The sequence below is a fragment of the Uloborus diversus genome, chromosome 8 (genome assembly GCF_026930045.1).
Source record: "Uloborus diversus isolate 005 chromosome 8, Udiv.v.3.1, whole genome shotgun sequence".
Lineage (NCBI taxonomy): Eukaryota > Metazoa > Arthropoda > Arachnida > Araneae > Uloboridae > Uloborus > Uloborus diversus.
Genome location: NC_072738.1, coordinates 91669504 through 91695107, shown reverse-complemented (window position 1 = coordinate 91695107; position 25604 = coordinate 91669504). Strand labels below are relative to the sequence as shown.

General features: G+C 32.9%; 1 protein-coding gene across 1 annotated transcript in view; it reads right to left on the bottom strand.

The window, feature by feature from the left end:
• The window catches only part of LOC129228484 (cyclic AMP-dependent transcription factor ATF-6 alpha-like), a 38381-nt gene extending 13352 nt beyond the window's left edge, over nucleotides 1-25029 (bottom strand). The window contains exons 1-6 of the mRNA XM_054863165.1: nucleotides 24942-25029; nucleotides 20621-20796; nucleotides 8240-8323; nucleotides 5569-5676; nucleotides 3450-3550; nucleotides 771-1004 (exon numbers count right to left, since the gene is read on the bottom strand). Coding sequence (XP_054719140.1) covers nucleotides 771-1004; nucleotides 3450-3550; nucleotides 5569-5676; nucleotides 8240-8323; nucleotides 20621-20796; nucleotides 24942-25029 — 791 coding nt within the window. The remainder of the gene's footprint in view (nucleotides 1-770; nucleotides 1005-3449; nucleotides 3551-5568; nucleotides 5677-8239; nucleotides 8324-20620; nucleotides 20797-24941) is intronic.
• Nucleotides 25030-25604: the final 575 nt, after the last annotated feature.

Below are 25604 nucleotides of genomic sequence, written 5' to 3'. Positions count from 1 at the left end.
ATCAGTTCAGGTCACCCCGAAGACAAAAATGCATGTTATCGACATCATGACAAAAGAGCAGACTGGAGAATGTGTGGAGAAGGTGACATAGTTTTTGTTAAAAACCAAGTATTGAGTAATTTAATTCTTGGAGCATTGTTTATACTATTAGAAAGTTTAAGTTACTTTTATCTATAGCCCAATATATTAGAGTTTACTACTCTTTGTTTGCACACCACTCACTGAAAATATTTTCAGTTAAGTCTTTGCTCACCCTCAAAACTTTGACACTTTTTTTTTTAAATCACTTATTGACCCTTTTGCTGCATGATCATTTGGTCATACAGAAATAATATAAAAAATGCACAGTACACAAGAGCATATAGAATGAAAAGTTATCTATTTAGAGAACTGTGCATTAAAATAAACAAAGCACAAGTATTTTAACAATTTTAAAACTTTCAGTTTTCATTTAAAAAAAAAACCATATTAAAACAGCAAAACAAGAAAAAAAAAAATGCTTATTATTTTGGAGCAAATATTTAAACGAAAACATCATAATGAATAATCATCTAGATCAAAATACTTAACTTTATCTTTCAACCTAATACATTGTTGGAAATTCAGGAAAAGTTATAGTAGTATGATGAAGTAATGTTAACTATAAATATTTCTGCAATTTCTTAACATTTGGTATTCTTCCAACAAATCTAATAAGAATTTTTGAAACCATAGTTACTAATAAAAGCAAATTTCAGAAAAGAAATAATAAAAGTGAAAATCATTGCTACCTCAAAGATTCTGTTTTATTGATATGATGATGGCAAGATGATGAATTATAGGATTGATCCCACTCTTCAATATAAGAAGCAACTTCTCTCTTTACATATTTGCTCCGAAAGTCTGTTTTGGAACTGTTGGTTAGTTTTGTTCCATTTTCATTCTCCCACAGCAAAATTCTTCCAAATCGATGCCCTTCAATGTCCTGTTTCAAAGGCTTCATTTTTTTGGCATCAAAGACGGAACTAAAAAGCATTGAACAACAATAATTTGTGTCAAAAGTCAAGTAATTTACTAAAAACAAAAGTAAGATTAAAAAAAAATTGTTTTGTCTCATTATGTTTTTACATAAATACAAGTGCGACGACCTGCAACAGGGCAACAGGCTCTGGGCCCAGCTAGGTTAGTCCTACTCAGTTTATTAGTCCCCAATGAAGATCAATGGCCCCTCTTAAAGCTACCTACCCCTCACTCATTACAGCCTCTTCTCGTAAGCTGTTCCAAGTGTCCACAGCCGCAATTAAGTAATTGTTTTTCCAAATATTTAGATTAGCCTGAGATTTGAATAGCTTAAAACAATGTCCACTTGTCCTGTTTTCCGTGCAAAAACTTAACTTCTTAACATCTTTCAATTTGATAAATTTAAACAATTGAATTAAGTCCCCTCTGACTCTCCTTTGTCCCAGGCTATACATATTAACAAGATAATCTTTTTACAGTTTTTTTTTTTTTTGAAAGTAGGGAAATGTAGTAGGCACAGGGAAATAGCGGTACAAAGTAAAATGGTAAAATATTTTTAGTTTGCAATGCTACCTATCTAACAATATTTTAACTAATTTCTTAAACAAATAGATTCCAGCCAAAAAATGAATAGCTCTAAAGATAACAGAAAATAATAAAATAAGTCATTTTCAAAATTTGATACATTTTATGTAACTTTTTGCGGTTTATTAAAAAGTTTTTGCTACTATAAAATGATACAGTTCTTTCAACTAACATTATAAGCATTAATTGAGACCTACTGATGACTAGTACATTACTTATTTAGTTAATACTTGACATGTTGTGCTATTTAAATGTTTAATCAACTTGTTAAGTTCATACGGGGCAAAGTGAAGTGGTTCATTTTGTTTACATATTCATTCATTTATTAAATCACTTACATTTTCAATTATTAATTGATTCTTTTACATTCCATCATTCATTAATTCACTTATTTATTCTTTCATTCACTATTTTATTCCTCAATTACCTTTTCTCATTTATTAATTGACTAATTTATTTATTCATTTATTGTTCGAATATTTATTCATTTATGTGTTTATTTAATTATTCATAAGATGAGAAAAATATTTTTAAATAATTAAACAAAAAAAATTTTACAAGAAAGAGTTTTTATTTTTCACTTTGCCTGATGCAAAAAAAAAAAAAAAAAATGAAAGTTTTCGTCTTTTTTAAGGTACAACTTTAATATCAAAAATAAAAAATAATATTTCATAGCAAGTTTCTTTATAAAATATATGATTCTCCACAGAAATCACATTTAGAATTTACTGATTTGTGATTGTTCTTTCCTCCAACAAATTTTTTAATCTATCAACTTATTTTTTTAATTACAGATGAACTCACTTATAACGAGAGAGAAGGGTTTTTTGTGCTCGTTATAGCCAAGTGCTGGTAAAAAGCAGAGTCTGTGAAAAAAAGTTAAAATTACAACAGTTTAAAAAGTTAAAATTTGCTTGTTTTCAATTTTTCTACAGTGCCAAAAATTTTGGTAAATTTCATTGAACTGTCTTCCTATCCTTTTCTTGCTTTATTGATGTCTTTCAGGGAACACACATTGGCCAAAACACTGTCATTTTCACCCCCTGGATTTGAAAAAGTAGGTTAATGGTAATTCAGCTTCAAATTCTTCACAATTTTTGCTATCGTTGTCATTTTCATTGACTTTTTTTATTTGAATTAGCTTGAATTTGAGCAACAATATAATGGGAAACAAGTATCTCGGAAATGATAACACTGACGTTTACAAATTATGTTATTTTTCAATGTTTCTCCAACTACAAATAATACTTATTTTAAGATTTTAAAACTTATCATTTTGCTCGAACTCAATAGAAATTTTATAAATCACAAAATTATTGCTCGTTTTAAGCGGGATTTGCTCGTTAAAAGTGAGTTTTGCTCCCATGGACTTAACATTGTACTAACCAAATATTTCTAATTTCCTTGTTAAATCTGAGTTCTCGTTAAATCAGGGCTCGTAATAAGCAAGTTCGATTGTACTATTAATCCTCTTATATATAATAGAAAATGATTGAGTAACCAACATGTTTCAACAATGAAACTCGTGCCACGGCATGATAATTTGATAATATGTTTCGGTAATGTTTAACATGCAGGGAAAGGCTTTATTGTGACAAGGTTGAACTTGAGGTAACTTAACTGTTTTAGCGGCAAGACTGTGTGATTTCAGGGGAATGAAGAAATGAAAAAATGGTCAACAATAACTGCTACCAGATGGAGTTTAGGGTTAATCCACTGGGGTAAAGGGTTATAATTTCAACCATCAAAATATCACCAAACAGGCAATGGCTTTGTTCAAATGTAGAAGCAATTTTCATCCATCATACCTTGACGAGCGACTTTCTAGTAAATGAATAAATGTATATATGAATAAATGAACTTACCTATAGTTGCTAAAATTCAAAGTAAGTATGCAAATCACAAACATGAAACAGAATGTAGTTTTGATTTTCTTAGGAGAAAATGTAGATTTTAGCTTCAAAACCTATTAAACAACAAATGAAAAAAAAAAAAAGAAAAGAATCACAAATGTACCTACAAATTCACTATCACTACTAACACTTAACAGAATAAAAGCAAAATAGTGTACTAAAATATAGTTTCTACTTACTAAAATTTTATAAATCTGCAAACAAAATATTATTAAGATAGATCAATAATGGATATATAATGGCAAAACAGAAAATTGAAAAATTAAGTTATGAACAGCACTCTTTTTACTGTCATTTTAAAAATTAGTTTTATAGTTATATTTTTAGCATATATCATTTTTTACTAATTCCATATAAAACAATTTTTTTTAAATAATCCCTGAACTAATCCTTTTAGCAAGTTGAAATTATCCTTAGTGATTATAATTAATCCCTTCCCATGTACTTAATAATGACCTTAAAGGGTACAAAAGGCATTCATAAGTTAGTATAATCTTTTCCACAAAAATCAAGATAGTTTTTATGAACTAAGTTATCAAAAATATCTTACTTACATTTAATGTATTTATTATTTTTAACTTCAAAAAAAAAAAAAAAAAAAAAATCATTAACCATTTGAGTAAACAAAAGTGGCCACCATTACAAAAAACTAGTATGTTGTGGCCAACACAAAACTTTCTTCTATATTTTTCTTTTTTTTTCCTGATCCCTCCCCATGCTTGACGAGGAAGCAATATTCCCAACAAAAACAAAATTACACATGCAAAAACTTGACGACCATCCCAATGTCTGAATTATTGCAAAAGCAAAGCAAAGAGCGAAAATTTAAAGTTATTTTAAAAGCCTTGCTTGAATTAATTACAAATATTTTATTTGTTAACAAACTTAAGATGGCAACAGTTAAAAATTTTAAATCATTGAGATAATATTTCCGATCATTTCCGTACAATTAAAATCACGAGAAATACGCAGACGACAATCTATTACGATTTATCTTTCTTATTGTTGCATTAATAAAGCTATTTTTATTTAAAAAAAAATCAACACCTCTTGGAGCGATTGGCGTCAAAATTGAACCAAAGCCTGTTTACATATGGATTCACATATATTCCAAATTTCAACCAGATCGTAGCATTACTTCTTGAGATAAGGCACTCACAATGGAAAAAAAGAACGGGCGATTGCGCTACCCCCTTTTTAGCTGTTGACACCAAAATAAAATCAGCTCTTATACCCACTAAGGGCTACTTGCCGATAAATTTTTCTTTCATTCCGTTCATTATTTCTTGAGATACAGCAATCACAATTAAGGACAAAAAATGTTCTATAGCTCAACCCCCGTTTGAGTTATTGACACCAAAATTGAATCAGCACCTGTTCCTGTTAATGACAACATATGGACCAAATTGTGTTTGATTCCGCCAGTTACTTCCTGAGGAATAGCAAGCACGCGTAACTCAAGAAACGTCCCATTGCTACACCCCCCCTTGGAGGAATTCACGCCAAAAACTAATGGGCACAAGTTCACATAGGGGCACATATGTGTACCAAATTTTGTTCGATTTCATGCGGTAGTTTTTGCTGTAGAGCGGCCACAAAAAACTGGTCACACACAGACGTGACACGCACACACAAACAATTTCCAAAAATAGTTTAAATGGACTCAGCACACCTCAAAACGTTCAAATCCGTCAAAATTCGAAATTTGAAAATTTGCATGAATCCAATACTTTCTTCTATATATTAGATATAGAAGAAAGTAACAAGCTGTTAATGAAATTATTACTATACTGGCCACTGGTGACTAATGAATATTCGTAACTGAGTCATCAGATGTTTTAATCTGTTGCTTTGTTGATGAGAATATAGCACTAAAACAAAACGCAAATAACTTGCAAGAACTATGTTAAAAATTCAATTACGTGGCAGCAGTCAAAATAATTTGATGGAAGAAAATATCAGAGTTGACAAATAAGGATAAATAAAATACTAAATAAATGTTTCTAATTTACTATAACATAGAAAAGAAATATATATTTCAAACAAAAAAAAATATTTTCCATACACATACTTCATTTTCAAGAACAGATATTTTTAATTTCAGTTGACAGTTTTCTTCTCGCAAACTACAGTTTTCAGCAGTCATCTGCTTTAACTCGGCTTCCAAGTTTTCAACATACTAAAAATTAAAAAGTTCAATTACTATTTACAAAAAGTTACATTATTACATCATAGTTTTAAAGCAACAAGCAAATATTATAGTCAAGTATCAGTTTTTTAATGTATCATCAGTATAGAAACATCTATTAAAGAAACAAACTCTTTTGAAGAATTTTGGAAACTCTTTGGATCTTAATTAATGATAAAGTGGAAAAAACATTGGACAAACATTAGAAAGAAAAAAAAAAATAAAATAAAAGTTATTTATCTGCAAAGAAAGAAACTAAGAGTTAAAAAATTTTTAAGGAACATTTCATTTAACAATGATTTTCAATTCCATAAAAATATATCTATTTAAACATGTCAACACTTTTTTTAATAATAATTTTTATTTTAGTATGTTTTTGGTTCACAACAAGTAAATTCTCACCTGCGTGGCATGTCACACACCTAGTGTGAATGCTTATGTTGCTTAATAACCTGTTTAATTAAAAGTATATACTTATTTATTTATTACTAGTAGTACCCGCACGGCTTCGCCCGTAATAGCAAATTAAAAGGTCTTTTGGTTCGCCTGTATATTTACAAATGATGTGTAGTGAATTTTCTCGCCAATTGGCTTGTGCCCACGTTACGGTTCCACGTTATGATAATTTCGTATCTCGCCACTTGGCTTGTGCCCACGTTACGGTTCCACGTTATGATAATTTCGTATCTCGCCACTTGGCTTGTGCCCATGTTACGGTTCCATGTTATGATAATTTCGTAATTTATTCGTTCATCTTATGATATTTTTTTTTCTTAAAATTGGAATAGAAAAAGAACAAAATTGAATTTTCGAAAAATCGCTTCGAGGTGCACACCCCCATGCTACATACTAACTTTGTGCCAAATTTCATGAAAATCGGCCGAACGGTCTAGGCGCTATGCGCGTCACAGACATCCTACAGACATCCTACAGATATCCTACAGACATCCAGACATCCTCCGGACAGAGAGACTTTCAGCTTTATTATTAGTAAAGATTCCTTTCACAAGTGTCGCAAATACTAATTCTTTAAGTATATTTATTTTTTTTAATATTGTGTTTCAGTTCGTTTTAGTAGGACAAGGTGTCATGTCACACAATAAATTCTCACCTCCGCTACCTAAACACAAAATGCCATTCCTCATTAACGCTTAGCAAGTAATGTCATCAAATTTTATTTTCCATGAAACAAAGGAGCCCCCTTGTTTATTTTCAGCCATAGTTGAAGTTGTGAGACTTTTGTCGAAAAATAAGAGGATAGATTTTGCTTTAAAAATTTAGTGTGGTTCTTCTTACTTCTCACCTCCATGAACTTGAATTTCAGGGATGTAAATTAATGTAAAAAAAGAAGTGAACATTGTTTCATATGCTTAACGTGTGCAGATTGTAGCAACAAAGAAAAAAAGTTCTGCTATAAAATGTATCTATTATGCCTATATTAATGGAAAATTCCTCACCTCCGTGGATCTCGCCTCCGTGACAGACCTTACCAATGTCATTATTTCTGAAGTGAAAATAAATGATGGAGAGGAAATACATCAATAATAGGCAAACAAAATTTTAAATTGCCAGTATATCCTCAAATTTACTGAATACTATTTTTTAACATACATTTGAAACTACGAATTAAGACCTAATATTATAGTTCCACTAATCCTTCAAATAGCTGATTGTTTGCACAATTAACCAAAATACTACTTTGATATTAAATTGGTCTAAATTTTTAAATATTAAAAGTTTTTTCTTTTTTTTATTTCCGTGAACAAGGCATCTTTTAATTCTTTTTATTTATGAGTTAAATAATTGGAACTTAGCTGGGACATTGTTTCTGGTTACTTTTAGTAGGTAACACTTTCATGTAAGAATGAAAAAAAAAAAAGTTTCAAAATTGAAAAATATTTGCGTTCAAAAGTAACATTTTCTGGAGAATGTGACCCGTATATATATATTTTCTTTCACTTCTAATGGTTCCTCTAATTGATATTGAAATACTTTTGTCAAAAAAAAAATTCATTTTTTTGTGCGAAAATTATCAAATGTTTTTCGATCTGTATGTAAATTATATTATCATACAATTACTTGCATTATCAAAGTTAGACAGTATTTTAACATACAGGGAGGGGGTGAAGGGAGAAGGAAATAGCATCAGAGAACTTAAGTATGAGAAATTTTTAATTTTATTACTTTTTGCTGAAAATTTCAATTAAAACTTCCTGAAAAAATGAAAAAAAAAAAAAAAAAAAAAAAATCCAGAACGAAAATAAACCACTTTGAAAAAAAAATGTTTTTTCCCCTGTTTTATCGGAAATTTTAAGGTTTTTTCCGACTGTTTTCATATCTATACCTGACAATTCCAGTTTTCCATGTTTTCCAGGTGCGTGGTAGTTTTTGTCTTCAGAGAAGAGGTTAAATTGTAACTTTATTTTGCTTTAGTTCAAAAGATAGAAGACTATTTGACACTAAATATTCTATGCCCCAAAATATAGAAGATAAATATTAAATAATCCCTTGTTTAACAGCACTTAATTTAAAAAGTCTGCTTTTAAGAACTTACTTCTTTTCTCCTCATTCGTGACTGATGTGCAGACTGTCTGTTTTTAATTATTCTTTCCTGTCTTTTTAACGCAGCTGCACAAAACTAAAAAAGAAAAAGAATAATGCCTGAATTGTGGATAATAATATGAAATATTTTCTAAATATGATGGGATAAAGCATGGTAGGAGGGTGGGAAATAATTCGGTAAATAAAGTCCACTGTTTGCGAAATCAAACATTATTAGTAATAAGTTCCACAAAGAACTCTGAAGAAATTTGTGCTTAATTCAGTGAAGAAAAATTTTGTGGAAGTGGATATGTTCAAGGTTCAAAGGAAGAGGGGGGGGGATGGTTCGTCTTTCCTTTTCTATGGATAAAAAAAGGAAACATCCAAAATATAGAAAGAGGATGCATCCTTTATTCCGGAAAGCATTGGAAAGCTTTCAGCAGTGGAAAATCAAAAATTCATTTCCGTATCAGCTTTGCATTTTTGTATCAGCAAAAATGCAAATTTTGTATCAGGTGAATTCACAGTTTCGTAACAATTTTTTAAGTTTTGTACACTTACTACACAGTTTGAACCAAATACAAAACATTTGTAACAGAAAAGTACATAAATAATTTTTAAAACCCAATTTGGTAGCAATATTGTAATTTAAAAAAAGCGCAAAAACAACTTTTAGTAAAAGTACGATTAATCATAATACATACTTAACAAGAATCTGAATTTAGTTCTGCGGTTATTTGCTAAAAAAATGATAGGTCAAATTTGACCATGTTCTACTTTACGGATAATTATATGTGTTTAGAGTGGTATTTTTCTATGCCAGAATTTGTTAAGCAGAAAAAATATGAGCTACCAAACATGGTACAGTAAAAACTTTCATATAATTCTGCATTGAAATTCGATAACTTTACGTATCATGTTTTGTTTTCACACTCCTGAAAAGATGACAAAATTGACAATTCAACTTTTGGCAAACAGCTATACAGAGTATGTTTCTTAACAGTTGTTGCAAACATTTGTCATTTATTTATTTATAGCATTACATGACACTGACAACAATTAAAGGATTTCAATTTGAAAATGCCTTTTGTATATTTATTACATACAAAACTAGAGAGAGAGAGAAAAAAAACCCTTCAAAAAACATATTTATAAACAGCTTCTAATTATTACAAAAAAAAGAAGGGTCGGCGGGGGGGGGGGGGGGGGGGGGGGGGGGATGCTAGTATAAAGATGTGAGATTTTTTTTATTTTGGTATAAAAGAAAAAAAAAAACTTTTTTTGGAATTGATTAGCTGATTTAAAAGTAAAGTTTTTGGGTGCAAAAAACAATTTCTTCAACAGACAGATCTGAAAATAAAATAAAGTTTAAAAAATCGCATAAATTAAAGATTTACTTCGAAGAAACAAAAATTTTTATGTTTCAACATGTCATGAATATAGTTTAGAAACCATTATATCAATAAGTTATTCAGGTGTACACAACCAAACTTGTAGACAATGTTTAAATTCTCTCATCTTGGATCAATATATGAAATTTTACTTTTAATACTTAAATAAATAAGACCCCTTGAACCGACAAATAAAATTTTGAAAAAATGAATAAATATATACATAAAAGCTTCTTAAGCTTTAAAGACTTTTTGAGTACTTAGATCTTTGAAGATTTTAAAAATCCTTAAAAAAGAAGCTGAAAGTATTTCAAAATTTTAATTAACAACTACTGAAGAAATTATTTATCAACATTTATATAAAAAGAAAGCTCACTGATTCTTTTTAGGCAATAGAAAAATTAAAAAAAAAAAAGGATATGCTGCTCTCAATATTACTTACTGGGGGTGCATTGTAGACTTACCTCCACGTGGTGCACCTGGGCAACGGTTTAATCGGCAGAATGGTCTACAACTTTGGCAGGCACTCTATGCGATATCCATATGATCGACGAAGACGTGGCGGAGTAAGGCTAAATGTGTTTCAGTGGAATGCGGGTGGCATGTCTCAGCCGAAAAGAAGTGAATTATTAACGAATTTGAATACTCATGATATTGATGTCATTATCATAAATGAAGCAAACCTTACTATGGAGAAATTGAAGTACTATGTTTTCCCTGGATACACTATGTATTTATTGCCAAAATTTCGCCAGATTGCTAGTGGAATACTTGTGGGTGTGAAAGGTATTCTAACATCTGAGTTCAAAATAGTAAAAGAAATGGGAACAACTAATGACAAATGTGAAATAATAGGTCTAGAAGTATGGAAGATGGACTTTCTTTTTAGGATTTTTGGTTGTTACAACCCTCCCAATAATAAACCAGATTTTACAACATTACATATTTCGGAAGGGACTATTTTCCTTGGCGATTTTAATGCACACTCGAGTTTATGGGGATATAAGGATGTAAATACAGCGGGTACAGAAGTTGAAGACCTTTTGAATACAAGCGTATTGGAACTTATTTTTAAAGCTTACGACCCACACACATTTTTGCACTATAACGGCATTGGAACATCACCAGATCTCCTGATGGTCTCTGCAGATCTTGCCCAAGAAACTACAAGAAAAGTCATTGATGACCCTGGTTCAGGACATAGAATGGTTGTGGCAAACATCGATATTGCTAAGTTTAACCAAACACCTCCAAAGGATGTATCCAAGATGTCTTGGAATTTCAAGAAGGCTAAATGGAGGGAATTTAAAGAATCTTTAGAAGAATCGCTGAAGATGGAGAATTTTGACTTTTCAAACAGCATTGACAAAACTTGTCATACAATTAATAAGGTTATTATTGCGTGCGCTAAAGAGTGGATACCAAGAGGTGGAATTAAATGTTATAGAAGCTTTTGGAATGAAAATCTCGAGCAGGAAAAACAGCTGAGAAACAGACTTAGAAAAGAAGCTGAGATAACTGGTAGTCCTGTAGCTGTCAGAGCATGGAGGAAACAAGCAGCAATTTTTAAGAGAGCTATTATTAACGCTAAGCGTGAAATTAATTACCAATCGGACAGCCTTAAAACTTATAAATTTTTTGCGAATATACAAGGTAAAAAATCATCTCCACGTAGGACTTTTTTACAGGTCAATAACAGAACTTTGTGTTCTGATAAAGATATAGCAAATGCATTTGTACAGTTTTTGGCACAAAATCAAAAGAAGAGTCCTTTTGCAAGAAGAAATTCGAAGGTCCTGAAGAGAGAAATTAAGGCAAGATCAAAATTTCAACCCCAGTTAGGTTTTTCCACAGATATTTTCGTGAATCCATTCTCCATGTCTGAACTACGTCTTTCGATTGCCTCTTTGAAGGACAAAAAGTCACCTGGTGAAGATGGAATACATCCAGAATTTTTAAGGCACCTTGGCCCTAACGCATTGCAGACAATTTTAAAAATATTTAATGAATCTTGGAGAACAGGTATAGTACCTTCACAATGGAGAAAAGCATTGATTATTCCAATTTTAAAAAAGGACAAGGATCCAAATGATTTGAAAAACTACCGCCCGATTTCCCTCACTAGTGTACTCGGTAAGACGATGGAGAGAATGGTTTTTAATAGACTTAATTGGTACCTTGAAAGTAAGGGATTACTTGCTGATGAACAAGCAGGTTTTAGAGTACATAGATCTACAAACCAGCAGGTGGCTCTATTGAGTCAAGATGTAAAAGATGCTCTAGATCGAAGCAACTATTTAACTGCAGTTTTTGTCGATTTTAGATCCGCATATGATTTGGTTTGGAAAGAAAAACTATTTCTTAAGTTAAAAAATTTGAACGTCCATTTGAATATGTTTAATTGGTTATTCACCTTTATCAAACAACGTTTGTGTAGGGTAAGATGTGGAACTGACTTTTCAAAATACAAATTACTTCATACTGGATTGCTCCAGGGAGCAATTTTGAGTTGTATTTTGTTCAACATTTACATCAATGATTTGATCCAGTCGATTAAATCTATTCCAGGTATTAAATGCCTTCTTTTTGCTGATGATTTGGTCATATGGACTGAAACTAAAAAACGCAATGGAGTCAAGAACATTGAGGAGACACTTAACAGAGCTATGGGGGCATTGTCCAGTTGGTGTGATAATAACATGTTTTTAAATGCTTCAAAGTCAGATGTTCAGACGTTTTCGCTTGCACATAAGAAAATAAAACCTGAAATAAAATTTAAACAGGATATTCTATCCCATACTGATGAATATGATTATTTGGGAGTAACTTTTGACAGCAAGCTTAATTGGAAATCCCACGTTGAGAAGACTGTTGAAAAGGTATGCAGACGTTTAAACGTATTAAAACGCCTAGCGGGCTGCAAATGGGGCTGTAGTCGTAATACGCTTGAAATTACCTATAGGACGTTTGTTCTCCCATTAATGAGCTATTGCTGTGAGGTACTGAGCACTGCATCAAAACATGTCCTAAACAGAGTTGAAACTATACATAACCAAGCACTCCGCCTAATAACAGGAGCCGTGAAATCAACACCACTGGATGCATTGTTTTTATTTACTAATTTCAGATCAATAAAATCATACATAGAGGAGAAAACTCTACTTTTATTTGAAAAAATGCAAAGAATACCATTTAGAAATGAATGGAAACTGGAGTTGCACCCGAGATCTCTCAAAACGCAAAAGGGGTTTGTGCAGTTTGCGCTTGATACAAAACGAACGTATGACATCAATTCTAACCTACAGTCGCTCCCTTTACCAACAAACCCATGCGAATACGAACCAGTGAATTATGATTTAAATTTGAAACAGCCTGTTTTAAAGAGTGAGACTGACCAAGTAGTTCTTAGGGCCATTTCTCTGAAGACGATTTACACTAAATACCCCGAAAGTGAATGGATACATATATATACCGATGGGTCAAGAGTAGCAGACCATATAAATGCAGGTGCAGGCGTCTACAGTGAGCACTTTTCTTTTTCTATTCCTGTTGGTAAATATGCCTCTGCATTCGATGGAGAGGTAAAAGCTATACACCTGGCTCTAGATCAATTGAAATACCATGATTTTAAACTTAAGGGATGCGTTGTCCTATCGGATTCTCAAGCGGCTATTGAGACGATAGCATCGATAAAGAGCTGCAAATCGCAGGAAATTTCTGAATGTCGCAGTTTCATTAACGATCTGGTGCAGCAGAATATAAAAGTGGTGTTGCAGTGGATCCCTGCACACTGTGGAATTAGAGGAAATGAGCTTGCTGATGCTCTGGCCAAGAGGGGGTCTGCTATTATTCAACTACCAAATGAGCCAGTCCCATTCAATGCAATAAAGTTATATATAAGGAAAAAATCAAGAGTTTTTTTTTGGCAAGACCTAAAAGCTAGAAGCAACCACAAAGTTTGGTTTATAAACCGTGATTTTGTCCCTTCAGCACCAAGAGCAGAGTCAGTGCCTTTGTTTCGACTTTTAACTGGCCATGACTGTTTACCAAAACATCTTTACCGCTTAAGGATTGTGAAGAGTCCCAATTGTCCCCTTTGCAATTCAAACGAAGAAATGGACATTCGTCACCTGCACACTTGCACCCAGCTTTCCAGACGTAGCCTGTGTGACCGTTATTGGGAAGCAAGAGAGCGTATCGGCAGCTAAATATTTCACCCTATTGTTTCTGTATTTTTCCTTGTTCTGTGTATTGTGTTTGTTTTTGCTATTTTGTTCTTTGTAACCTTTTTTTGCTGCCAGCCATTGGAAGAAAAAAAAATATTACTTACTGTTTTGTATGTCGATTTACACATTACCTGCCGTGGCCTCACATTTGCATCATAGTTAACTTCACTTACTGTCGATGTGTCACTTTTGATTAGTTCAAATTTCACCAGGTACCAGAGAAAATTTTCTTACTTAACATTGGTAGTATCCGGTAGATAATGTATTGAATAAACTATATTTTGCATGAAATACACTCCCAGCTCAGTCATTCCAGCCGAGGACTGCAGTTTTGTGCTTATTAGCACACCGAAGCATTGATTCTGTTATTTGTCTGGTCAGTGCTAGTTCTATATTAGCTACCAGTTTGTTAGGCATTCTTGGCCTCCTTAAGAGGTTTTTCCATCTCCATCTTAGTCACTTCCTATGCCAGGCTGATGAGTGCTAATAAGCACGAAACTGCAATCCTCGGCTGGAATTTATGATCTGGCAGTGTATTTCATGTATTTCTGCCTTAGCCCTGGTTATAGGGGGGTAACTTACTGGAAAAAAACTATATTTTGTTTTGGCAGCCAGTAGTAATGTGCTAAAGAAACTACTTTTTCAAAAATATTTCAAAAGAAATGGATGCATGTATGTGTGGTAGAGATTATACTGCTTAAATAGTTTTTAAAAAAAGAAATTTTAATATTTTTATTAATTCTTAGGATACTTTTTATACATATAATATTAAATTATAAGTATGGAAATGTGGGACAAAGTGACATAGTTAAGAGAACTAACTTTTTCAAAACGAACAAATTGGAAATAGTGCTGAAAATTACGGTACATAAAGAAAGAACGATGCATTTGAAAATAAAACCTGTATCGAAACATTATTTTTTATTGTTAGCAGTAAATTTGTACTTCCAAAAAAAGGTGGAAATTTTTCACTTTTTTTTATGGGGCAAAGTGAAAAAGAATATTTTTTTCTAATGAAATATTTTCTATTTGATTGTTGATCAAATAAATGAGTAAAATGAGAGAAAAGGATCAATGAATTAATGAAAAGGAAATAAAACAATTAACAAATGAATAAGTTAATACATGAGAAAAAGTAAATGAAGGAATAAAATTGTGAATGACAAAAAAAAAAAAAAAAAGTAAATGAATGAATAAATAAGGGAATTATTAAATTAATGATGGTAAAAGGAAAGAATAAATGAATGAATACATAAGTGATTTTATAAAAGATTGTATAAGTAACTGAAACAAACTATTTCACTTTGCCCATCTGCTTTGTCACATATGCACTTGACTAACTGTACAAAGCATTTAAAATACAAATAAGCATAATATTAAGCAAATAAATACTGCACCGAATATAAGTAGGCATAAATTAATATTTTAAATGTTAATAACAAGAATTTAATCATTTTATAATGACAATACTAATTTTTGACTTACTACAAAATATTACAATATGAGCATCAATTTTTGAAAAGGACTTGTATTATCATATTCTTTGAATTTCAGAGGTAATTTTTTCTTGACTGGCGTAGACTACATACAATACTACATAGTTAAAATATTACTAGATAAATGGTGCTAAAAGCATAGTAAATATTTTCCCATTTCACTTTGATCCATTATTTCATTTTTCCCCACATTCCACTACATCTTTTATTCAAAACATGAAATAATTATAAAATAAAAAATAAAATAAGCCAATTTAAAGTAATATAGGTGAAAATAACTTTTACTTTTTAAAATTGTTGAAAAATTTACAGGATGCAAAAGGATTGGCACTTAAAGCACAGCACGCAATTTTCGGTACACATAAGCAATTCTTTACATTCTCTTTAACTTAAGCTTCTTTTTAGCTTTCAATGACGAAAAATGAATATAATAGCTATTTTTTCTTGTAGGGAACTTTTTGGATAATAAAATCTCATTTTTAGAGCAGTTTGGCAAAAAAATCCCGAATTTGGCCGTTTTGTATCAGGTTGTATCAGAATTTGAAAATTGCTGCAGTTTGTCATTGATTTTTCCACCCGTGCTGCTGCAACATGGCAATAACTTATCATCTGGGAACTTATGACGTGCTTCATACATACTACAACATTTTGCATATACTTAAAACTGAATTGTTTTTACAAGGTAGCCAAATAAAAGTAAACTGAAACAATGAAAAAAAAGGTGAATAAATATGTTTTATTACCATAATAGAAAAAAGATATAAGTTCCAAATTTATGAAATCACATGCTCAATATGTCTGACATCACGTGCAATAACATGACATATTTGCAGATCAAAATGAAGCATCACAGACTAAAGTGTAGGTGGCCTTAATTGGTATTTGAATTGCACTTTTTTATACTTTAAACTCTTTTGCAAATGGTTTTGCGATGGCAATGAGATTTTTGCTGCTTTCATCAAAGCTGTACTCAAAAGAGGGGTTTATGGGTCCTATGAGGAGTTATGAGGAGTTAGATTGGGAAACTAAGGGTGTAATTTTGGGGGACTCTATGGTAAGGGAGGTGGGTAACACAGTTGGGAGAGTAAAGCGTAAGGTGGCTAGGTGTTGTTTACCAGGGGCTCGGGTAAAAGACGTTAATATGGTTGCTGAAAAGAAGGGAGTATTGAATAAGGAGGATATGGTTACTTTGTGGGTGGGAACAAATGATGTAGGCCACAGTAAAAATGAGGAGTTTTCTAGGGAATGGGAATCCCTGTTGGATAAAGCAACCAGCTTTTCGACGAATGTCCAAGTGGTTGGTTTGCTTCCCAGGTATGGAGTGCACAGGAGCTGGCTAAATCAACGTGCGAGGTGTATGAACTTGCTACTGAAGTCAATTTGCGAAAAGCGCAGTATCAGGTTCATTGATGTATGGAGTCATTGTAAACGGGATTGGATTGCTAGGGATGGCCTGCATCTGAGCTCTACAGGGGTCAAAATGGTTAGTGGATTAATTTTAAGGGCTTCGGAGTCAAAAAACTAAGTTGGAATGGGGGGCATGGTTCATGCATCAGGTATCGAGAGAATGAAATTTTTTTAGGTATTGCTAGGAATGGAAATAAAGTGACGAACAAGAGTAGTAATGTTAACAATTGTAATTTAGGAAATTTCAGGGTGTTAAATAAAAGCAACTTAGGCATGCTTAAAGTTTTCTATACCAATGCTCGCAGTATTAGGAACAAGATGGATGAATTGAAAAGCATAGTTATGGATGAGAAGTTGGATGTTATTGGAATTACAGAGACATGGGCTACCGAATCTGATGCAGAGTTATTACATATTGCTGGGTATAATTTGTTCAGACAGGATAGAGTAGGTAAAAGAGGTGGTGGGGTTTTATTTTATGTTAGAGACAATTTTATCTGCAATGAATTGGTCATAAATGATAAGCCTACTGATATTGATATGGTTTGGCTGGAGTTGATGAGCAGTAAGGGCAAAAAGCTACGCTTTGGAAACATTTATAGGCCACCTAATTCAAACCAGGGACAAGATGAACAGATGTACCGTATTATAAGTGACATGTCCAGTAAAGGATCCGTTATCATAATGGGGGATTTCAATTTTCCGGGTATTGATTGGAATAATTTTTATCCTGGTAATGGCAAAGAAGAGGAATTTTTAAAAGTAATTGGTGACTGTTTCTTAGATCAAGTTGTAACTCAGGGAACTCGAGAGGAGGCCATTTTGGATCTAGTTTTTTGTGACATAGGTAGTTTTGTTCAAGGGTTGAGTGTAGGGGAGCATATTGGAGATAGTGATCATAACAGCATTAGGTTCCGGGTTAAATTTGAAGTGTGCAAAGATGATAATTTTAGGTTTGTGCCCAATTTCAGAAACACCGATTTTGTTGCACTTAGGCAGAGCTTGAAAGAGGTTTTTTCGTCAGGGTTGGAAAATAACGACGTAGATCAGCAGTGGACGGAATTTAAGGATAAACTTGCTAATACCGTTGGGGACTATGTTCCATTTAGGAGAAAAGGTGTTAGTACCAAAATTTGGCCCATGTGGTTCTCCAGGGAGACTAAAGAAGCTCTTAATTATAAGCAAGCCACTTTTCGTAAGTTTAAAGAAACTGGTCACAGTGCGGAGAGGCTCCAGTATGGTAAGGCAAGGCGAAATTTTAAGTATTTGGTACGGATTCAGAAAAGGGAATTGGAGCAAAGGCTGGCAGATGACATTGATGGGAACCCTAAGAGGTTTTTTGCTTACGCTAATTCTGGGAAAGCTCGAAGCAGTCAAATTGGGCCTTTGGTTGATGAGTATGGAAATTTAATCCAAAACGATAGGGATATTGCAAATGTTCTAAATAACTTTTTTTCCAGTGTGTTTAACGATAACTGTATCACAACAGTTGACACTAACAAGACACAAGCTATTATACAGCTTGAGGATTTTGTATTTTCCAGGGAGGAGGTCTTATTTCATTTGAAAAAGATTAAAGCAACTAAAGCTCCGGGACCAGATAATATTTATCCAAAAATTTTAGTTGAATGTGCAGATGAATTAGTGGATGTTATTTTGATTATTTTCAATGCCTCTTATAACTCGGGGACGGTGCCAGAGGACTGGAAGCTGGCTAACATAACGCCACTCTTCAAGAAGGGGTCTAAAGATATTGCTGGGAATTATAGACCTGTAAGTTTGACTTCGGTGATTTGTAAGATTTTCGAAACTTTGATCAAAATTAAGATCATGAAGTTCTTAGAGACTAATAGTCTGTTGACTAGTTTGCAGTATGGTTTCAGGAAAGGTAAATCCTGTACTACTAATTTATTGCATTTCTACGACAAGGTTACCTCAGCTTTAGATAACAAAAAATGTGTGGATGTTGTTTATATTGATTTTCAAAAAGCTTTTGACAAGGTACCGCATGTTGCTCTTCTCAGCAAGTTAGCTGACATAGGAATAGGAGGAAAAACTTTACTTTGGGTTAGAAATTGGCTCACTGGTAGGAAGCAAAGAGTAGTTGTGAGAGGAAATCATTCTAATTGGAGTGATGTTTTAAGTGGGGTTCCTCAGGGATCAGTTTTAGGGCCTCTTTTGTTTATTATATTTATGAATGACATCAATGAAAATATTTCTGGAAGCATGAATTGTTTTGCTGATGATGTAAAAGTTATGGGGATTGTCGAAAATGAAGAACAAGTAAATCAGCTTCAAGAGGATTTAAATCATATTACGAAGTGGGCAGATAAATGGGGTATGGCAGTTAATGTAGGGAAATGTCAAGTGCTACACTTAGGTCATGGAAATAAGCGTATGAGATATCATTTACAGGGTTCAGTCATAAATCAGGCAGAAAATGTTATGGATCTGGGTATCTTAATAAATCAGGATTTCAAGTTTAGTCAACAGTGCAGTATTGCTAGTAACAAAGCCAACAGAATGCTTGGGTTTATCAATAGATCTATTTCAAACAAATCTAAGAAAGTTCTTCTGCCTTTATATAGGAGTTTAGTAAGACCTCATTTGGAGTACGCTGTTCAGTTTTGGTCGCCTTATCTGAAGAAAGATTTTTTTGTATTGGAAAGGGTTCAAAGAAGGGTAACTAAATTAGTAAGGGGACTCTCAGATTTAGATTATGATACCAGACTTAATAGGCTTAACATGTATAGCCTGGAGCAAAGGAGAGTCAGAGGGGACATGATTCAGTTATTTAAATTTATCAAAATGAAAGATGTAAATGGATTAAATTTTTGTGGGGAAAGCAGGACAAGGGGTCATTGTTTTAAGCTATTTAAATCTCAGGCTAAATTGGAAATCAGGAAAAACTACTACTTTAGCAGGGTCGTGGGCACTTGGAATAGCTTACCGGAAGAGACGGTAATGAGCAAGGGGGTGGATAGCTTTAAGAGGGCCATTGATCTTCATTGGGGTCTAATTAATTGACTAGGACCAGCCTAGCTGGGCCCAGAGCCTGTTGCTGGTCGTCACATTTGTATTTGTATTTGTATCCCGATCTAAATCTACTCAAAATAGTATTTCAGAGAGTCATATCGCTTCTTTAAATACGCCCTAATGCACTTCCAATATAGGATCCCCTTGAAAATATTTCTGGGCAGGCAGGATCTTAGCTTTCGTAACAATTCAATGAAAATATGTCCATAAATGGTATATGTTGACAGAATCTACAAAGATGGGGGAGGGGGGAACTAAACATAAATAAAGCAAATTTGGTTATTAGAGTTATGTTAATGCCAGAACTTTGAAGTGGTTTTCAAGACATTGCAATTCTTTATTAAGGCACTTAACTTTTGGTCAATCTGAATGAAAGACCTCTGAAAAGAAAACGGGAACTCTTTGTTCAAACATAAGAGTTTTGAGCAATCTTATATGCATGTTCAAGGGGGAGAAAAAGATCCCCCCCCGGAAAATAGGGGTGGGGTGTAAGTTTATGAGGGGACATTAAGAGCACTTCTTACTCAAAAGCACTACACGACATAAAAAGTTGCTCATAATTATGTATAATTTCCTTCCTTCTTCTATGCTAAATTTTATCACTGAAACTCAACAGGGGTACATTTTTATACCATTTACGTTTCAACAACATTACTATATTATTTCAGATAAAAAAATATTTTTTTCAAATGCTGATATTGCATGATGAAAAATTAAAATTGCAACTCTTACTCTGTGCAGTTACAACATTGTTTCTTAGATTTCAACTTATCACAAAAAGATAAACATTTCATTGAAATTTAAGATTTGAATTTTGAGATTGAATATCTGATGTTACCTGGGTGAGGCCATCAGCTTCCTTCTTATTCTGAGCAGTCCTGTTTGATCCAGACAAAACTGCAGTTTTAGATCCTTGTAGCTGACTTGGAACAGGAATGGCTACATTCAATGGAGTAGGTAAGGTCCCAGAAGTCAATTTCACTATTTGTTCAGAGTTTAAGACTGTTTTCTGACCTAGTGAAAAAGTTACACATAACTTTTTATGAAGTACCAATGTATGTACCAATGCAATTAATAACTGATAAAGAAATTAGTTTTTTTTCTAAACAGTGAATACAATGGATTACAAATACAAATGTGATGACCAGCAACAGGCTCTGGGCCCAGCTAGGCTGGTCCTAATCAATTTATTATTCCCAATGAGGGTCAATAGCCCTCTTAAAGCTGTCCATCCCTTTGCTCATTACCACCCCTTCCGGTAAGATGTTTCAAGTGCCTACAACCCTACTTAAGTAGCAGTTTTTCCAAATTTCCAGGTTGGCCTGAGATTTGAATAGCTTAAAACAATAACCCCTCATCCTGCTTTCAGTGCAAAAATTCAACCCATTAACATCATTCATTTTGATAAATTTAAACAACTGAATCATATCCCCTCTGATCCTCCTTTGCTCTAGGCTATACATATTAAGTCTATTAAGTCTGGTATCATAATTTAAATCTGAAAGTCCAATTACTAGACTAGTTACCCTTCTTTGAACCATTACAATACAGAAAAATCTTTCTTCAGATAAGGCGACCAAAACTGAACAGCATTCTCCAAATAAGGTCTCACTAGACTCCGATATAAAGGCAGAAGAACCTTCTTAGATTTGTTTGAAATAGATCTATTGATAAACCCAAGCATTCTGTCGGCTTTGTTACTTGCAATGCTGCACTGTTGACTAAACTTCAAGTCCTGATTTATTAAGATACCCAGATCAATAACATTTTCTACTTGACAAATGACTGAACCCTGTAAATGATAACTTGCACGCTTATTTCCATGACCTAAGTGTAGCACTTCACATTTCCCTACATTAACTGCTATACCCCACTTATCCGCCCACTTAGTACCGTAAAATCCCGAAAGTAACCTCCCCCCCCCCCTATTTTCAAAACAAAACTTGTTGATTTCAGAAGGGGGGGGGGGTTATAATCGAGATTTTTCTGAAAAATTAGCCAAAATAATTGTTTTTAGTAGTATTAATTTTAGAGTACAGAAAAGAAATAATCAGTAAAAAAGAGTTAATATTAATGAAGAGAGAGAGAAATTAATTAATAAAAAAACATGTCATAATTTTCTAGTAGTAATAAATTGCATGAGGGCGCCATTTGTTTTCGAAAGAAAGGATTTTGCACCTTAAGTTGGCAAAACCCCTATAATTTATAGCTTGAAAATTCATTATGTACTGAATGTAATAAGGTTACAGTAAAAGAAACAAAATCTTAATGTTCTTGTTTCAGAATAGAAGCAAAAATCGCAATCACGGCCGCAAAATCGTTATGAAAATCGTAATTTCGAAAACTGAGCTTTACAAAGTTCGTGAACGCAAACACAGACAAATCTCTTACTTGATTTAGTAAAATTTACATTTCTTGTGATCCTAAACTTGTTCAATTACATTATTTCTCCTTTTAAAAAGGTTATTTTTAAGTTTCGCGCTACTTTTTAAGCAACACGTTTCCAAAATGGCGTCACGTTTCCAAAATGGCGCCGTGTTGAAGATCGTTCAGTTTCACAAGTCAGTACAAAAATGCTCCTTCCAAAAGGAAAAAAAAAAATGCATTACAATCGTATAAATTTCTTTTGTAATACATATGAACAAAAAAAAAAAAAAAGGCGCCCTTGCATCAAACGGAGTCTAGACATTTTGGAAGGAATAAACCATGGAGACCATTTTTTTTCCTTTTTTGTTTAAATCATTGTGTTTTCTTTCTTTCTTTTTTTTTTTTTTTAGAAAAGCAAAACTGCACATGGAAGGAGAACTAAACCTTTGTTAATGCTTTCCAAGTAAAGCAGAAAATGTTATCCTTCTTTTATTGGAGGGAGTGGCAAATGAAGATGATCGGAAAATTTTCAGGCGAAGGGAGGGGAGGGGGGTATAATCAGGATTTTAATGAGACTTCACTTTCCACAAAAAAAGGGGGGGGGCTATAATCGATAGGGGGGGGTACTTTCGGGATTTTACGGTAATATGATCTAAATCCTTTTGAAGCTGTTTTACTTGTTCCACATTTTCTACAATCCCTATAACTTTTACATCGTCTGCAAAACAATTCATGCTTCCAGAAATATTTTCATTGATGTCGTTCATAAAAATAATAAACAAGACAGGCCCTAAAACTAACCCCCCCCCCACTTAAAACATCACTCCATTTAGAATGGTTTTCTCTCACAACTACTCTTTGTTTCCTTCCAGTCGCCCAATTTCTAAACCAAAGTAAAGTTTTTCCTCCTATACCTGGACTGAAAGAAGTGCTTAAACACAACCAACGAAGTAGTGTGCATTGAAGATAGTAAATAATTGTGCTGAGCGACAGTGGCGCACCCACGGTGGGAGCTAAGGGGCTTAAGCCCCTCCTAGTAGCATGAAGATGAACCCCCTTGACCAAAGAATGCCTAAAATTGCATTTTTTTGGGGGGGGCCTTGAGTTTTGGAAATTTTCTAGGAGTGCGCTCTATATCGCCAAACTCCATCCTAATTTCATCAAAGATAACTTAAATTTTTTTCAATTCCTTTAAATTTGAAAAATTTCCAAAGGTGAAAAATTTCTACTTACCCTCTCCTTCTTCTCTAACTCGCCCAAAAGTTGCCTAAAATGAGTCTTGGGGACTTATTACAGGATAAGAAATGTCAAATTCCTAACGTCACGAAAAATAGTTGAAAATCGCGCGTTATTAAAGACTTCGATTTTGAATATATTTCGGAGGAAATCTGAACTCTTTCCCTTTACTACTAATACCACTAATGACAGCCTTCAATTGCATTTTTCCTCAATCATTTCTAAAAACTTTACGGAGAGGGTTATGAACCTCTCCATTCACCTAGCATCTACCCCCCCTCCCCATCTCCTATTAACATCACTAAAATTAACATCACTAAAATTTCGCTTTCAATGCTTGAGAATAATTTTCGGGACAGTTCTCCTGAAAAGCTCACCTCTGTTTATTCTCTGACGTCAATAAGAACTCCTTAAAATTGCGCTTTTTGGGACTTGTAACTTTTTTTTTCGGGGGAGGGCCATTTAAAACTTTACTGATTTTGCCTTTCACTTTGCTTGTCTAAAATTCTTGCGAAATTTCTAGCCCCTCCCAGGAAACAATCCTGAGTGTGCCCCTACTGAGCGAGCAGTTAAATTAGCAAGTTATTTTAATTTGCAACTTACTAGTGAAGAAGAGAAATCAGCGTCAACTCATTTTTCAAATAGTGGAACATTTAACCGAAAATTGGTGAAATTGCAGTTTTAAAAACAAAAAAAAATAATTTCAGCAAAAATAATATTTAGGATTAAAATTATTGCTCATTATTAAAAGAAAAACATTAGAAAAAATGCTTTTGTGTAGAGTAAATTTTATGAAAATTAAAAAAACAAAAATTTTACTCAATTAGGTTTTCGAAACTTTTAATGGCATTGAGCTGCCAGTCAGCCAATTTGTAACCCAAAATAAATTTTTTTCTCCTATTCCCATATCAGATAGTTTGCTGAGAAGAGCAACATGCGGTACCTTATCAATAGCTTTTTGAAAATCAATATAAACAACATCCATACACTTTTATCTAAAGCCAATGTAACGTTGTAGTACAAATGCAATAAATTAGTAGCACACAATTTACCTTTCCTGAACCCATACTGCAAACTAGTCAACAGACTATTAGTCTCTAAGAAAGTCATAATCTTAATTTTGATCAAAGTTTCGAAAATCTTAAAAACCACTGAAGTCAGACTTACATGTCTATAACTCTCAGCATTACCTTTAGACCCTTTCTTGAAGAGCGATGTTATGTTAGCCAGCTGCCAGTCCTCTGGCACTGTCCCTGAGTTATAAGAAGCATTGAAAATATTTAAAATAACATCCACTAGCTCCTCTGCACATTCAACTAATATTTTTGGATAAATATTATCTGGTCCTAGAGATTTAGTTGCTTTAAGTTTTTTCAAATGAAATAGAGCCTCCTCCCTGGAAAACACAAAATCCTCAAGCTGCATAATAGCTTGTGTCTTGTTAGTGTCAACTGTTGCAACTTGCAATTATGAAGACAATTATCATTTGGAATATATCATGGAATTTTAAGCAACAGACCACACATGAACACAATTAAGAAATTTTTTTGATTTACCAACAAAGTGACACAAATCACATGTTAGTTTGTAGAATGTTATCTGTTCACCAAGCTCAATTTTCAAGAAATCTGACATAAAATACATTGCAGTGAACTTCAAGGGACTGCTGTTTTTGTTCGGTGTAACAGGAATTTTGTTGTAATGGAATTAAAACACTGTAATCAGGGTCGTTTGTTTTTTTCGTGGCAAAAAAAAAAAAAAAAAAAAAAAAAAAAAAAAAAAAAACATTGGGAAAAACTGCCATGAACAAATATAATTTTGTTCATTTCATCCACTTTTTTTTCAGCAAATTGAAAGTAAGAAATTAAAAATGTAGAACTTAACAATAATAAATAAATACATTGATTTTTCTTATTTAAGGTTCCTTTTGATTTTAAAATATCACACATGCATTTGTTTAAACCCAAAACTGTGAGAGTTTTTTTAAATGAATATTTAAAAAATAATAATAAATTAATTCAGAAGCTTTTTCATGGTAACACAAACTTAAAAAAAATAAACATTAATGTTAAATTTAATAGACATTATAAAACACTTAAAATTAAGTAATTTTTGACATATGTTTATCTGTCACATGGAAGTCCCAATGCCACTTATGCATTTACAAAGCGAAAAGCAGAGATAAAATTTTTAAAATGTTTGAATATCAAATATTGAAA